Source organism: Equus quagga, chromosome 6, assembly GCF_021613505.1.
Source record: "Equus quagga isolate Etosha38 chromosome 6, UCLA_HA_Equagga_1.0, whole genome shotgun sequence".
Classification (NCBI taxonomy): Eukaryota; Metazoa; Chordata; class Mammalia; order Perissodactyla; family Equidae; genus Equus; species Equus quagga.
In genome coordinates, this window is record NC_060272.1 from 61234016 (window position 1) to 61250171 (window position 16156).

At 38.7% G+C, this 16156-nt stretch overlaps 2 protein-coding genes and 1 long non-coding RNA gene across 9 annotated transcripts in view; 1 reads left to right on the plus strand and 2 right to left on the minus strand.

Moving 5' to 3' along the window:
• Positions 1-1338: 1338 nt before the first annotated feature.
• LOC124240731 (vasodilator-stimulated phosphoprotein-like) lies at positions 1339-3245 on the minus strand. Its single transcript, XM_046663861.1, has 3 exons — positions 3143-3245; positions 2681-3093; positions 1339-2231 (listed from the first exon to the last, which is right to left on the minus strand). The coding sequence occupies exons 1-3, from the start codon at positions 3243-3245 to the stop codon at positions 2184-2186; spliced, it is 564 nt and encodes a 187-aa protein (XP_046519817.1). The 3' UTR covers positions 1339-2183.
• TRIM13 (tripartite motif containing 13) lies at positions 2942-16152 on the plus strand. 7 transcript variants are annotated; one of them, XM_046663726.1, is made up of 4 exons: positions 3250-3340; positions 3899-4006; positions 7832-7898; positions 14643-16152. In XM_046663726.1, exons 3-4 carry the CDS (start codon positions 7887-7889, stop codon positions 15870-15872), a joined length of 1242 nt encoding a protein of 413 aa, XP_046519682.1. In that variant the 5' UTR covers positions 3250-3340; positions 3899-4006; positions 7832-7886; the 3' UTR covers positions 15873-16152. The 7 variants fall into 7 exon arrangements, with proteins under 7 accessions (XP_046519686.1, XP_046519684.1, XP_046519682.1 ...); XM_046663725.1 differs by lacking the exon at positions 3250-3340 and adding an exon at positions 3619-3779 and having other exon boundaries at positions 14643-16107; XM_046663730.1 differs by lacking the exons at positions 3250-3340; positions 7832-7898 and adding an exon at positions 2942-3175 and having other exon boundaries at positions 3902-4006.
• LOC124240630 (uncharacterized) overlaps positions 3339-16156 on the minus strand; it is a 43458-nt gene continuing 30640 nt past the window's right edge. The window contains exon 4 of the long non-coding RNA XR_006888963.1: positions 3339-3620. This is a non-coding gene — a long non-coding RNA (uncharacterized LOC124240630). The remainder of the gene's footprint in view (positions 3621-16156) is intronic.

Genomic DNA, 16156 nt, shown 5'->3' on the forward strand with positions numbered 1-16156 from the left:
ACAGCCCAACTAAAGGCCAAGTTTACTGTTGCTTAAACATCTCTCATTCTCTTACAAACCTCAGTGATCTTGCTATTTGCTCCACTGTGTATGATCTTCACTGTGCAACTGAAATATATGGAATCTGGAATTTTCTTCAAACCAGGGACTAATTCCTTTAATTTCATCAAGTCTTAAGTATGTTTCTCTCTTTTGTGATAAATATATTTGTACAGGTAGATTTTTTTTCTTTTAACAGAATATTTTGGATGTTCAATCTCTCTGAAATTGTAGATGTTTAAAAAGAACTGTAAAGTCTTCCTTTCGTTGAGTGTGATGTCTTTTCCTTTTTTTCTCCTTTCCTTAAGCACAAGGAAGGAGGTATAGAAATGGCAGGATATATACTTTTTAAAAGGACACCCTGGGCTGGGTGTAGAAAGGCAGAAATTATGGTGCTAGCTTCCTCTACTGCATAGGCAATTTAGCTCTGCTTAAGACTATTGTGCTTGAGCCTCAAACTTACAAATCCAAGGCAATGTAATCCAAAACCAGCATGGTTTTCTTGTTCCATCTAACAGTAGCAACCATTTATTAAGTACCTCCCACAAGTCAGACACAATGTTGGTTGCTTTATATATTAACCTAATTATCATAATCCATTGAATCATGTTCCCCATTTTACAGAAGAGCAAACTGAAGATTAGAGATGCTAAGTAACTTGAACAACTGGTAAGCAGCAAAGCTAGAGTTTGGACGTAGAACTGATTTCAAAGCCTCTGCTCTTTCCCCCACACCTTGCAATGTTACTGCTTTGTATTGCCAGGAACGCTTGCTGGGGAACGTTGGGGCTTGCACTCATGACTTTGGCAGCTATCCGGAAGGGAAGAACAGAATAATAATAAAATGTTCCAATGTGTCTGAGAAGGCTCACCAGCACCCCTCTCCTGCACACAGTTGCTCCAGGCTTATTTACTAGATGTTCCCCATTCTGATAATTTACATTTCACTCTATACCAAATTTAGCACTGTCCCTTTTGTTATGCAACACCTGGTCACATGTCTTGGTAGGTGGCAGTTTTTACCTTTGTCAAGGCTCAGGACAAAAACAAAAGCATGAAGGGGCTGGCTCAGTGGCACAGTGGTTAAGTTCGCACGTTCTGCTTCTGCGGCCCGGGGTTCGCTGGTTTGGATTCCGGGTGTGGACCTACGCACCGTTTGTCAAGCCAGGCTGTGGTAGGTGTTCCACGTATAAAGTACAGGAAGATGGGTATGGATGTTAACTCAGGGCCAGTCTTCTTCAGCAGAAACAAAAGAGGATTGGCAGCAGATGTTAGCTCAGGGCTAGTCTTCCTCAAAAAAACAAAAACCACAACAAAAAGCATGAAATAAATCAACACAACAAGGAATATATGTATTTCATATATATAAAATATTAGAAATTCTACCTGTAAAAATACATTACAAAAGACAGAAACTTAAATGACTATATTTATAGTCTTATTGCTGTGCTGACATATGAATTCTAATCTTCAGCTGTTAGTTTACTTATTTGAAGAACACTCAATAGAAGGGAATTCCAGTGTGACAACAATTTTGACAATCCCTCAGCGTCATCAGTAACAGGATCTAGTTACACTGTGCTCCTCCAGGAAGGATGTAGCTGTGCATGTAGGTTTTATTATGCAGTTACTCTTTTTTTCTAGTCACACTGTATGTGGTGATTCCCTGACCACTGTTTTATTAGGACCATGGGAGGAGAGAGAGGCTATTCTTCCTTCCCTGTTTTTCTATACTTAAGAGAGTTTAACATATAATGTTCTCTTAATAGTTCATTTTTTTAACAGTTTAGGGATTTCTATGCAAATTTAACTAGTACATTTAGCTGGCCAGAAGTTTATTCATTATCTACCACCAGCCAGATCAACTATATAAATTATATAATTACATTAAAGATAATTTGTGATTTATAAGTTAACTTTTCACTCTTGTATCATTTTCATATTAGAGTATTTAAGATGTTTCCATAAATCAGGTTTTTTCCTTTTTTTTCAAGGTAACACTAACGTAGTAGGAGAATGGGGTGGTTTTCTTTGGCACCGACAGTGACCGTGCTGTAGAAAGAACTATATCTGGAATCTGACTGTAGAGTTTCAGCTTGGCCCCTGTGTTTTACCTTGGAGAAATCACTTCATCTGTTTCCTCATTTATTGGATGAGCATCATAATTTCCATCTCATAGTGTTCTTCTGAAGACTAAATGACATAAATATAGAAACTGTTCTACAAAGGCAAAATTTGATGAAAAGATCATTGAAATCAATGAAAAGCCATTCTTTCATCTTTGTATCCTTCTTGGAACTGCGCATTGGTAAGTGCTTACCGTGTCTGATATTAGACAAGGTTCCTACATAGGGGGCTGGACGTCAGAATAGTGAGTCAGGTTAGCGACTTAACCATTAGCGGTGGATAATTTAACGCTAATTTTAAATTCTTCCTTTTCTCCAGAATAAAGAGCAGTAGTGTTTTCCCTAAACAAAAATATTAAATAGAATTGGGTCGCTGGTGTTTGGCCTAAAGCCTGCAAAGGAACAGGTGAAAGATTGTGGGGGGACGGTACTGAATCTTATTTTGATTGTGCTCTGGCCGGAGCCGTTGGCTACAGCCCTGGTGTTGGTCCCAATGCGAGTGCCCGTCCCACCCACCCCGGGGTCGGGGGTGCGGTGCAGACAGTCGTCTCCGTACCACCAAGCCGCTGTGGCCGGGCTTCTGGTCCTCAGAGATGCGGATGAAGTGGTGTGAAGGGTTGGGCTTTTTTTTTTGTTCCTAAAAATGCAACGAACAAAAAAAAAAGTACAACAATCCAAACCCAACCATCGTGTTGCGCGCCGGCTTTCTTCCCGGGCGGCTCCACCGGGGACGGCGCCGCCTCCCGTCGCCCGCGCTCGGTCTAGGCCAAGCCCGCTCGTCTTCGCGACCCACGCCCGCTCCCGGCACGACGCTTCGCGGGCGCGCGCAGCGCTCTGGAAGGGAGAAGCGAGCAGCCCTGGGCCCGCCCCTCTTCCACGCGCGCCGCGGGCGGTGGCGGTTACAGACACCGGAAGGACGCCCGCCGCACCTCATCCACTCCCTCCCCCGCGAGAAAGGCGAGACCCAGGAGGCGCAACAAAGGCAAAACCCGGCCGGGGAGGCGGACCGAGGTGCCGGTGGGGAGGAGGGCGGTGGGGAGGAAGGCGGTGGGGCGGGGCCCGGCCGGTGCCGCGAGTCCATTTTCCTGCCTTGCCCGGCGCGTAAGGCGCAGTTCCCGCGGCTGGACGAGGGACGGCTGCGCGGCTTCAGGCGGGGCCCCTCCCGCGGCCCCGGAGGTCGGAGATAAGTACTCGCCGCAGGGTGGTCCTTGAGCCTACCGCGAGGGTGGGGACTTGCCCTGGCAGGGCAGGGACTTGCGTGGGTGGGGGGCTGGCGGAGAGCTCAATTTGAGCTCCAGTCCCAGCAGCACAGCGGAAATCAGCGGGGCACCGAGACAGGGCGTGGGGAGGAGCGGCGTGCAGATGGGCGTCCGGCGGGCCGGGGCAGCGTGTCTTTGCTCCAGAAAACCTCGACTACCGAGCCTGCCCGGCTTCAGTGCCAGCGCCTCGGTATTGCCTGCAAGAGAAAAGGCGACCATGAACCAGAAGGCCGAGCACGCGACCACCCCGGCACTGAACCTGGGGAGGCTGCCTGTGCCCAGGGAGGGCGCCCTAACCGGGAAGCTCCTTAGTACAAAGATCTCCGGCCTCGCCCACGTTCCTGCTTTTTTCACAGGTCCTAGCAGGCTGCCTTTATTTATGGGGGACGATTGAAAAGACAGAGGGTCAAGACTAAGAATCCTGTGCAAATAAATACGTAATACCCTCTTCTTTGTTTTTTTTTTTTTTTTGCAGTAGCTTCGTTTTATAGTCAGTCACAACGTGGGAAAAAAAACTAAAACCGATTGCTTTGCCCTGGGAAATAGTAACCCTGACGCATACACCTGCTTGCAGGGGACAGAGGTAAACTACAATATTTTTTCCTACATTAAAAAAAACAAAAAACAAAAACTCACTCAATTTCTTGAGGCCTTTCAAAACTGAAATGTGTAGAATAGAATGTATGTGTTCCCAGCCTCATGGATGGTCTTTGTTGTTTTCATATTTTGTCAAAACTCAGAAAAATAGATTCCATACTTGGAAATTCTTTATGTGGCAATTATTTGAGATGTATTATACTTCAAAGATTTATACTGCAAAGGAAAAGAGGCTTCGGCAGCATTTTTTTTTTTATATAGATTTTTTTCCCCCTTCTCCTGTGCCACCCTGCTAGGGCTTGTACAACAGGGCTTGAGTTTTCTGACGCTAGAAACGTTTATATAATAGGTATTTTAAAAGCATAATTTTATTTACATAGCCACTCCCTCTGGTAGAACTTGATGGAGCTGTTAACTGGTTAGATACATTTCTTCAGGCTGTCTTATCTTTCCCTAAAAATACCATCTTTTTTGCACCAGCTGACATACTAAACCTCCCTGATAAGTCCTTCCGTAACACCAGGTTATTCTTTTTATAATATACATTTATGATTGGTTGGCTACCTGGCCCTACTTCTGCCACAGCTTTTGATCAGATATGCCCATTTCCATGCAGGTGCTTTGTATCTGCTATCCCATGTAATACTTGCTTTGCCTCTCCTTGAAATTACAGTTCAAGAGAATCCAACTGGCTTTTGGGACCTTTCTTGCTTAATACACTCATGCTCTAACATAACACTTTAAATGTGTATTTACAGTTTTTACAGTATTTGTACACATATGTAATGAAACCACCTTATATTTATATCATTGAGCAGTTTACAGAATTATCACACATTAATCTTTCCAAGAACATTATGAGTGTAAAAATTTTCATTCTATAAAGGGTAAAACTAGTGCTTGAACTTAGGTATTCAGAAGCAGGTTCAGTGCTCTTTCCTCTTCACTGGAGAGCCTGTTACAATCTAATTTGTAAAAATCATAGAATTTTCTAAGGGATTTAGAGAGCCCATGATTAAACTTTTCCTTTTTATGAATGAGGATATGGAATTCTTGATCCACTTTCTGGATAGTGCTCAAGTCTAAGAATTGGGAAACTCAGGTGCTATGTCTAGTTTGTTGTGTACAATTGAGAAATCTCCATTTTGGGAGGGCCTCAGTTTTTTTAGTTATAAATTTAGGTGTTTAGCTAGATGTTCTCAAAGATGTTTTTAAACTCAGTATTTCTATTTTATTCTTACCCCATAACTTTTATTATTATATATTATCTCTATATATTGGTAATACACAGATGCATACTAATATTAACTGCCTTAAGCTGTTTTGTATTTTAAACTTGGTTAGGTATGATAAGAAAAAGTGTGCCTTGTTCTTGTTTTTCTACTAAGCTCTATAAAAGTATGGTTCTGGGGGCTGATCCCATGGCATAGTAGTTAAGTTTGCATGCTCTGCTTGGGTGGCTGGGGTTCTCAGGTTCAGATCCTGGGCACGGACCTAGCACTGTTCATCAAGCCACGCTATGGCAGCATCCCACATAAAATAGAGGAAGATTGGCATGGATGTTAGCTCAGGGCCAGTCTTCCTCACACACACACACAAAAAGTTTCTCTTGTAAGGTCAGGAACTGCATGGAGAGGTGGGGCACTCTCATTCATCACTGGTTAGAGTTCATAAAGTGGTATACTCTTTCCAGAGGGAAACTTGGCAGTCTTTTCAAGAGCCTTCAAAATGTTCCTACATTTTAGCCACCTACCAGTATACTTAATGGAGTTGTCAAAGGAAATAATCAGAGCTGTGGACCAGAACTTTTCTACAAAGTGTTCATTTAAATGTTATAATACCAAAAAACCAACCAATAAGGAAGAACATATCCATAAGATATGGATAAGATGGGGAAAATGCATGTGATAAAATAAGTGAAAAAAAGTGGATACAAAATTGTGTTATGCTACCACTTTTGTAATAAGTGGTAAAAATAAGTGTGTGCTCAAACACATACACACACACACGGTTGGAAGAAATAAGCCAAAATAATATTGGAAGAAATATACCAAAATAACAACAGTGGTTATACCTTGGTGATGTGATTATGGGTGATTTTTTTCCTGTATTTTCTGAATTCTCTATAATCACAAATTTTATAATTTAAGAAAAATATAAAAGCCAATTGCATGGATAAGCTCTCCAACTTCAGTTTGGTGTCAGCTTTCTCTGTCCTTTTTATAAGGCATTCATCATATCTTTTAGGGTAATGATATCTTTGTAAATGTGCTGTTTCTGAATTTAGGGCAGGAATTGAGTTTCGGCTTACATTTCATTTTTAAAAATATCATTAGATCACTGAATTATCCACTTTTGTTATTCATGAAAGACACTGCCATTGTCATTACCTTGGCCTGAGACTCTAGATACTAGAATGGTCCTGGAATAATAGAGTGCTATGCCCACCTCTCATAACAGTTAACCAAATACAAGTGTCCTTTGAATACAGAATAGTTACATTCTACTTAAGCTTTCTATAAAGCGAATTCCCTTAATGTGAACTCTTTTTAATTCATTTCCATTATAGATTTAGATACACTTCTAAGGAAAAGTTGAATGAAAATATTTGCTGATAGTTTAAATCATTGTCTTCCCTGTGGCATATGTGCTACAATTATATCCTGCTTGGCAACAGCCTGGTTTCCCATTTAAAACTCCCAGAGGAGCTCTTCCTTTTCCCCCTGCATATTTGCAGTATTGAATATAAGCAAGGAGTGCCAACATAGTATATATAGCATAGCCAACCTAAAACCTGCTTAAAGTTTAGCATAATTAGTTACTCGATATATTCTGTAGATGAAGTTTACTTAGAATAATATGTGCATATATAATTCTACACTGAGTATAAGGAACTTTGCTCATACCATACTATGTAAATAATCTCACCTATATAGATAAATCTAGCTAGCTACCTACTGAATGCTAGACTTTGACAGTACTTTTTGAAAGCTAGAATTAACCTCAAATACAGAGTTAGATCACGGAAACTTTTAATAGATATTAACCTGTTGGGGATAATAGTTTAGGTTAATGACTGCCAAGTTTATGGTTGTAAAAGAAGACAATTTGTTTTATGGTTAAAAATTTGCCACCTTCGCTTAAACCCGTTTACATTTATTTGGGAGAAAAGAAACCAGACATTTCTGGTTCATGAATCCTTTGCAGAAGTCAGGAGTTGCAACTTAAATTAACTTAATTTGAACTCTTAATAGGTAAAGATAAATATCTGGGTCTGGTTGGTACCAGACTAGGAGAATAATTTAGTCTTTATGTAATTGATTTCATTTGTGTGGGAGAGAATGGGATTCAACACCATTTGGAGACCACATAGATTTCTCAATAGTTGTACGTAAGAGGGATAGGGATATTTGATCTAACTGGTATCCTAAAAACCCTATTGATTTAATGCTGCAGGTTTACAGGATTACAGAATAACATCTTGGGTGATTATCAAGTGAACTGGGAAAAGGAAAAAGAGAAAGATAAGTAAGGTGAAGAGCAGGGTGGGGGAAAAAGAAAGCATAAGAGGAAATCAAAATATGGTACTCCTTCAAACAGTATGGGGAAGATGAGTTAAAAGAATAATAAACAAAAGAAAGAGTCAAGGTGAAATAGTAGTACACTGAAGAAAGGAAAAACATGAGTTTTTCTGAGTGGTCTGGATTATAATGTCACCTTAGTCCAAAAACTTTTTGTGAACTTTCTGAGTTGATGGGCCTTCCAAGCTCTTAGACCTTCTGTACTAGCTTTATTTTGCCCTACTTTTCAGGAATCCTACTAGAAATATCTTGGGGGAAATTTTTACTACTACTCACTCTAGGATAATGCCAGAAAAGGTAAGTTACTTATTGTGTTATGTGGACACATAGGTGACTTTTATATTGTGTTTGCAAGAGCCACATAACAATTAGATAAGCTATTTTAGACACTATATGTGATATATTAATTTTAATATTCCTGTTTTGAGATATCGGAAATCTTTTCTTTGTCCTGTTTTGATCACCTAAGTTATGGAACAGTCTCTAAAAGCCAGAATGAAGTGTAATAACACATTGATATAGAGTACTTAAAACAAAAACTTTATAAATAATTTTCATCTATTATTAGATACTTTTCAAAACAGTTGTACAAAGAGAAGAGAAACTGGATTATGTGTAAGTGGTTTATCAAAGGTCCTAGACTGAGAACCATATAAGTATGTCAGTCTCACAGGCCTGAATCTAGAGATTTCCAATAATACATTTTTTTATTTTATAAGAAATAAAACAGGGGCTGGCCCCATGGCGGAGTGGTTAAAGTTCTGTGCACTCCACTTCAGCGGCTCAGGTTCATGGGTTTGGATCCGGGGTGCCAAGGTACTCTGCTCATTGGCCATGCTGTGGAGGTATCCCACATACAAAAAATAGAGGAAGACTGGCACAGATGTTAGCTCAGGGTGAATATTCCTCTCACACACACAAAAATACTGTAGCAGATTATCATACTTAGTTAATGTTTCTGAAGTTTTACTTTTTGAGCTCAATATGGTTTTCTTATAATTGACCCTCTTCTAGTTTTTTCCCCCCAACTTTTTATTGTAAAAAATTTCAAGTATCTAGAAAATTCAAATGATTCTACAATAAATATCCTTACATCCTCTACCTGAATTCAATAGTTGTTAGCTAGACCCTTAATGAGTTTCAAGAAAGCATTATTAGTGGATCTCAATCTAAAATAGAAATATAGTATACTACTTGAAAATAAGATTACTATGCTGAGAGGAAGTGATTAAAAAAAAGGTGAGTCCTTTTGTTCTAAGCATTGCTCTAAGATAAGATTGACGGTGCTCAGTTTCGTAGAGCTTCCTATAATTTAGTTTTGTCTGTAAAGTGAGTTTCAATATTGCTGTCTAGTTACTTGTTAGGTATTTAGATACTACTTTGAAATTCCTGAGGTCAAAGATGCCTCAAAGCAGAATGGAAATTTGGTTTAAATCATTAAGATATTAACTGTAATATATTGGCTTCTCTTTTTGTTCTCTAATGAGATTTGGAAAGAAATAATGGGTAATATTTTGAACTTTATATTGATATCAACTAATGAAATTCAAAGGTTTAATAGGAAAGTTTCTTTTAATAAATAGGTTTTTATTAAAATTAACTTTTGTTTAAGAGTCAATAAGTGAGCATCTTTTGCGTTATAATCATTTTGGGTTGATCATTCAAAAACCAAGGACTTCTAGGAATGAGAAGGCTATACACACATATTAGCTTTTACTTCTAGTTATGACTCCTTTGTAAGCATTGATTTTTCCATTTTTAATATTCTGGTTGTCATGTTAACAGTTCTCATTTGTAGAGACTCTTGTTGCTGTGTACCCACTCAAGGTAGGATTGATAAAGCAGTTTTTGTAGTCTTCCTTTAGTGTGGATATCTTGAAAATTTGCTTAAAAATAAATCTGTAGTGGTATTATACAACTCTGCATTTGTCAAGACTCATAGAACTGTATACCAAAAGAAAGTGAATTTTATTGTATAGAAGTTTAAAAGTATATTAAAAAACATAAATATGGCAGGAAAACGAGATTGAACATCAGAGAGGTGGTAGACAACTAGGTATATGGCTACTTTCTTTGTTGGTATAAAACTTGGGAAGTTTTTAATTGCTGGGAAAATAGATTTTTATGCTTCGATATTTAGACTTTTTTGGTTTTCAGAAACACTTTCGAAGGAAGAAATGAATCTTGGAAAACTTGTTTGCCTTTCTGCACTTATTTTGACATTAGCTAAGCTTAAATTTTATGAGTGGTGAACAGTAATTTTGTTCACATCAACTTTCTTGACTTCTATATTGTGATAAAATTAACTCCCCATAAGAGGGGCTGTGTACTTTAGTTCCTTCAAAGGAGTAAGCTTTATTGATGTCTTCAGATTTTTATGTTAGCCACACTTTAAGAAAATGATCTGTAAGTTCCCTTATTGTGAAGCCTACTCTTCACTTAGACTAAAAACCTCTTTATTATGTATTTTCCTTTAAAACTTTTGTGGCAACAATCTTGCCATGGTTTCTTGGATTAGGCTACTGTGTCTCAGTTTTCTCTGAAAGTCAGCTATGGAAGTAGTAGTCACATAGTTTTGTCATAGAGAAAGTTTTGAATATAAAGTTAAGAGAAGAAAACAAAACAGTATTTAGCTTTTAAAGTGAATGCAAATAAGAATCTTTAAATTATAAATCAAAATTTGTAAGCTGTATCACTAAAAATGGAACAACAGGATCTACTGTAATTTTGATGCCATTTTTTAACAAGGGACTTTCCAAGTAGTAATTTTTTTCTCTGGTTCATTTTAAGAGCTATAAGTTGATTATGGCTTTGGGATGACTTTTTATTATTTCTAAATTTTCCTGTGTCTGCCATTTTCCCTTTCCTTTTGATCATACTTGATTGCCTTAAAATTATTCTTGGCCCCTATTGCAGTATCCTCAGTTTTCTTCAAAGTTTCTCTTTGCCTTGGGTGCCCTTTTTCTCCTCCTCATCCCAACCCCTTGATATCTTTTGTTTTTCCTCTTATTTATCTCATATGCTTGGATAGGATTCACTGGAAATATTAACTTGCCAAGGTTAGGTTTACTTTATTGAATGATGCCCCCTACTACTTTCCTGTTTCTACTGCGTACTCCAAAATCTAGCCTTAGCATAGAATTCTTAGGTGAAAGATAACAGAGAGCAGTGGAGGTAATAAAGTGTGCAACAGGACTGGGTTGGAGGATCATGAAAGTTTTCCTCCTCTGTTCTAAAAAGTCGTAATGTTTTACAGCTGCTTGATAACTTCTCTTAGCACACTACAGTCTTTATAGCCATTTTTTCCCCGGTGCCTTTCAAAGGCTATATGATTTCTCATGTCACAAAAGGTTTTTCAGAAAAATCAGTTAATCACACATTTTTGCTATGTGAAACTAAATTTGACAGAATAATCTTTGCTTTAGTTCTAAATATTTATGTATTATATATTTATTATATATATCTCTCTCTCACAACTTAATATAAAACCATAAACAAATTAGCCCTGCAAGCTCAGCTTAACTTTTATTAAATAGTTTATCTTCTATCAATTGTGACCCTTAAAATTCCTGTTAAAAAATTACTTATTTTTGATTATAAATGGTCTACAGATTATTAGATCCTATTTTATTTATTATTTTGGTGGTAATGTGGACAATAAACTGAATGAGGACATATTTAGCACTATCTTTGGTTTTAAAACCTTGAGGGTACTATGCTAAGCCAATTAAGTCAGACAGAGAAAGCCAAATACCTATGATTTCACTCATATATGGAGGATAAAAACAACAACAAACAAACACATAGACACAGATTAGATTGGTGGTTACCAGAGGGGAAGGGGGAAGGAGGAGGGCAAAAGGAGTAAAAGGGGACGTGTGTACAGTGATAGACGGTCATTAGTCTTTGGGTGGTGAACATCATGTAGTCTGCACAGAAATGGAAATATAATGATGTAACCTGGAATTTATATAATGTTATAAACCAATGTTATCTCAATAAAAAAAACTTTAGGAAGTTTTAAAATGTTCTTTTTTTTTTTTTTTTTTTGCTGAGCCAACATCTGTTGCCAATCTTCCTCTTTTTGCTTGAGGAAGATTCACCCCGAGTTAACAGCTGTGCCAGTCTTCCTTCCTCTATTTTGTATGTGGGTCACCACCACAGCATGGCCACTGAGGAGTGGTGTAGGTCTGTGCCGGGGAATCAAACCCAGGCTGCCGAAACAGTGTGTGCTGAACCACTAGGCCACGGGGCCGGCCCTAAAATGTACATTTTAAAATAATAAACTTGCAATGAGAAAGGGTATTCTCTAGATCAGGGATCTCAAATATTTTGGCCTCAAGACCCCTTTATACTCTTAAGAATTGAGGATCCCAAGAGCTTTTGTTTACGTGTGTACTGTATATATTTACTGTATTAGAAATTAAAACTGAGAAAAATGTTGATATTAATTCATTTAAAATAATGATAAACCTATTACATGTTAACATTAATATTGTGAAAAATAACTATTTTTCAAAACATAATTGTGAGAAGAATGGCACTGCTTTACATAGTTATGGATCTCTCTAATGAATTTCTATTTTATAGAAGACAACTGGAGTCTTCTTTCCTCTTTTTGCTTGAGGAAGATGGTCCCTGAGCTAACATCTGTGCCAAGCTTTCTCTATTTTGTATGTGGGATGCCACCACAGCTTGGCTTGATGAGCAGTGTGTAGGTCTGTACCTGGGATCTGAACCCTGGGCCGCTGAAGTGGAAGCATGCAAACTTAACCACTATACTACTGGGCCGGACCCTGAAATCTTACACACATATATATATTTTTTTGAGGAAGATTAGCCCTGAGCTAACATCTGCCACCAATCCTCCTCTTTTTGCTGAGGAAGGCTGGCTCTGAGTTGACATCCGTACCCATCTTCCTCTACTTTATATCTGGGACGCCTACCACAGTATGGCTTGTCAAGCAGTGCCCTGTCCAAACCTGGGATCCAAACCGGCGAACCCCAGGCCACCGGAGCAGAACGAAGCTAAACGTGTACATTTAACCGCTGTGCCACCGGGCTGGGCCCTGAAATCGTATTTTTGAATGTATTGGTCTTTCTGTCTTTTACCCATGCATGATTTACAACATACATTGGTGATTTGAACCAATTAGTTCACTGTGTTATGCAGATCTCCAAATATTAACATATTTCATTATACAATAATCTCCCCCCTTAAAAAACCCCGTTTGTTAATATCCCCACTTGTTAGAAAAGTCCTTAATTAATGGGAATCCATCAAGCTCTTAAGTGGCAAAATGTTTTCCAGAATTCTAATTTTCACTCAAAAACTCAACTTTTATCTTTGGCAAGACGTATTGTCATTTGTTTTCCTTGAAGTGATGGGCTCATTTTCTTCATTTTCAAGAAAATGTCTGCCAGATACCTAAGTCTGAATAGCCAGTTTGTCATTTGTTCTGTCAAGAAAAATGGTGTTCCACGAAAAAAGCAGCTGGTTCAGCTTGCAGCTCAATCACATAAGTGCTTTTCCCCCAGACAATATCTGCTTACCATTATGTAGCAGAAATGCTTTGTGTTTTCTTCCTACTTTGTCATACAAAATATTAAAAAAAACATGTACACAGGGGCCAGGCTAGTGGCATAGTGATTAAGGTTGTGCTCTCCGCTTCAGTGGCCTGGGGTTCACGGGTTTGCATCCCAGGCGTGGACCTACGTACTGTTCATCAAGCCACGCTGTTGAGGCATTCCACAAACAAAACAGAGGAAGATTGACACACATGTTAGCTCAGGGCCAATCTTCCTCACAAACATACACACAAATTAAAAAAAAAGACACATACACAAGGATCAAGATTTAATAAAATGAATAATTTTTACTGTTTCATCAAGAACATTCTTAAATGAAACTGGCTACCCTCACCCTGACCCCTACTGTGGGTATGTGGTGGTGAAGAATACAATGACTAGTAGTACAATTTGGTGCTACCTGTCACCTTGTTTGATTGCTCCTAAGGCTCCAGCAGTGTCTGCTCACCATTGCTTTTACAGTGCAATTGTCAACACAGTGCCAAAAGCAAATAACATCTCAGTATTATTATGAAAATATATTGATCTCACAGATGCCCTGAAAGAGCCTTAGGGAACATCTAGGTTTCTGCCCACCACATTTTGAGAACTGATGCTCTAGATAGTACAAGATGGCTTTGATTACTGTTCAAGTGGTTTTTAAAATCATTTAATTCTCTAGGGAAGAATGAATTGCAACTCTCTCATCTTATGTTTTTACCCATGATTTTAATAATTGTGATCTTGCCTTTGATAGAAAAATATGCCACTTTTTTAATAGAAGTCTGCATGAGAGTACATGCTTGGATTTATATTTCTGTGCGCTTTCTTTTAAAGAGCACACCATTTTATAATTGTGGGCCCAGACTAAAGAGCTCATTCTATTCAGACACTGAGTAGCTTTGTCTCTGACAGCTAGTAGTCAGCTCTCTGTTTTAAAACAATCAATTGGGTCCTGCTGGCTCAACTTGCAGTTGTCCTAGTCCTAACCCTGTTTCAGCCAAAGACTGTTGTTGGAAAGCCCACACAAAGGCTTTGTGTACAGGGAGCCATACTAATAAGGAGTGTGTTCTAGTCCCAGCAGATGAAATTTGCTTTGGTGTGCATTCTCTTCCCAAATTTCTCACTTATTTCCTTTGTTTGCCTGGTTATTTTAGTGAAAGATCAATTTTAGTGCCTGTGAAGATAGTTTCTTCTGATTATAGTCATGTGCCGCATAACGACATGTTTATCAGTGTGAGACCACATATGCAACGGTGGTCCCATAAGATTAGTACCATATAGCCTAGGTGTGTAGTGGGCTGTACCATCTAGGTTTGTGTAAATACATTCTATGATGTTCGAAAAACAACGAAATTGCCTAGTGATGCATTTCTCAGAATGTATCCTTGTTGAGTGACACATGACTGTATTACATAGTCCGTGTGGAGGGGATTACTGGAGTAAAAGAAAGTGTTTCTTTCTTTATGGTAGGATGTGATGGAGCTGCTTGAAGAAGATCTCACCTGCCCAATTTGTTGCAGTCTGTTTGATGATCCTCGAGTTTTGCCTTGCTCGCACAACTTTTGCAAAAAATGCTTAGAAGGGATCTTAGAGGGGAATGTGAGGAATTCCTTGTGGAGATTATCTCCATTCAAGTGCCCCACATGCCGTAAGGAAACTTCAGCTACTGGAGTCAATAGCCTGCAGGTTAATTACTCCCTGAAGGGTATTGTGGAGAAGTATAACAAGATCAAGATCTCTCCCAAAATGCCAGTGTGCAAAGGACACTTGGGGCAGCCTCTCAACATTTTCTGCCTGACTGATATGCAGCTGATTTGTGGGATCTGTGCTACTCGTGGTGACCACACCAAGCATGTCTTCTGTTCTATTGAAGATGCCTATGCTCAGGAAAGGGATGCCTTTGAGTCCCTCTTCCAGAGCTTTGAGACCTGGCGTCGGGGTGATGCTCTTTCTCGCTTGGATACCTTGGAAACTAGCAAAAGGAAATCTCTACAGTTACTGACTAAAGATTCAGATAAAGTGAAGGAGTTTTTTGAGAAGTTACAACACACATTAGATCAAAAGAAGAATGAAATCCTGTCTGACTTGGAGACCATGAAACTTGCAGTTATGCAAGCCTATGACCCAGAGATCAACAAACTCAACACCATCTTGCAGGAACAACGAATGGCCTTTAACATTGCTGAGGCTTTCAAAGACGTGTCAGAACCTATCATATTTCTGCAACAGATGCAGGAGTTCAGGGAGAAAATAAAAGTAATCAAGGAAACTCCTTTACCTCCCTCTAATTTGCCCACAAGCCCTTTAATGAAGAACTTTGATACCAGTCAATGGGAAGACATAAAACTAGTAGATGTGGATAAACTTTCTTTGCCTCAAGACACTGGCACTTTCATTAGCAAGATTCCCTGGAGCTTTTATCAGTTATTTGTGGTAGTCATTCTGCTTGGCCTTCTCATTTTCTTTGGTCCTACCATATTCCTAGAATGGTCTTTATTTGATGAATTTGCAACTTGGAAAGACCATCTTTCAAACTTCAGTTCCTATCTGACTAAATCAGCTGATTTTGTAGAACTGTCAGTTTTTTCCTGGGAACAGGTGACAGATTGGTTTTTCATTTTCAGTGAAAGATTCAAGAATTTTACTTTGGTGGTGCTGAACAATGTGGCAGAATTTGTGTGCAAATATAAACTATTATAAAATCTGTTTCAAGTACATAGTTCTCTGTCTCTCGTTAGAAATGTGTTAGAGAACAGTGGTAGTTTAGATTTGGTCAAGAGTCCAGTGAGATACTTTTCTCCAAAAGTATTCCTTTCAAAAATAATGTCCTACACATGTTCAAATTAGGTAGCATAAAGATAAAATTGAAATTTAATAGTACAGTCCTGAAGCCGTCTTTTTTTTTTTTTATGCCGAGGAAGATTTGCTCTGAGCTAACATCTGTGGCCAGTCTTCCTCTTTTTTTAGATGTGAGCCACCACCAC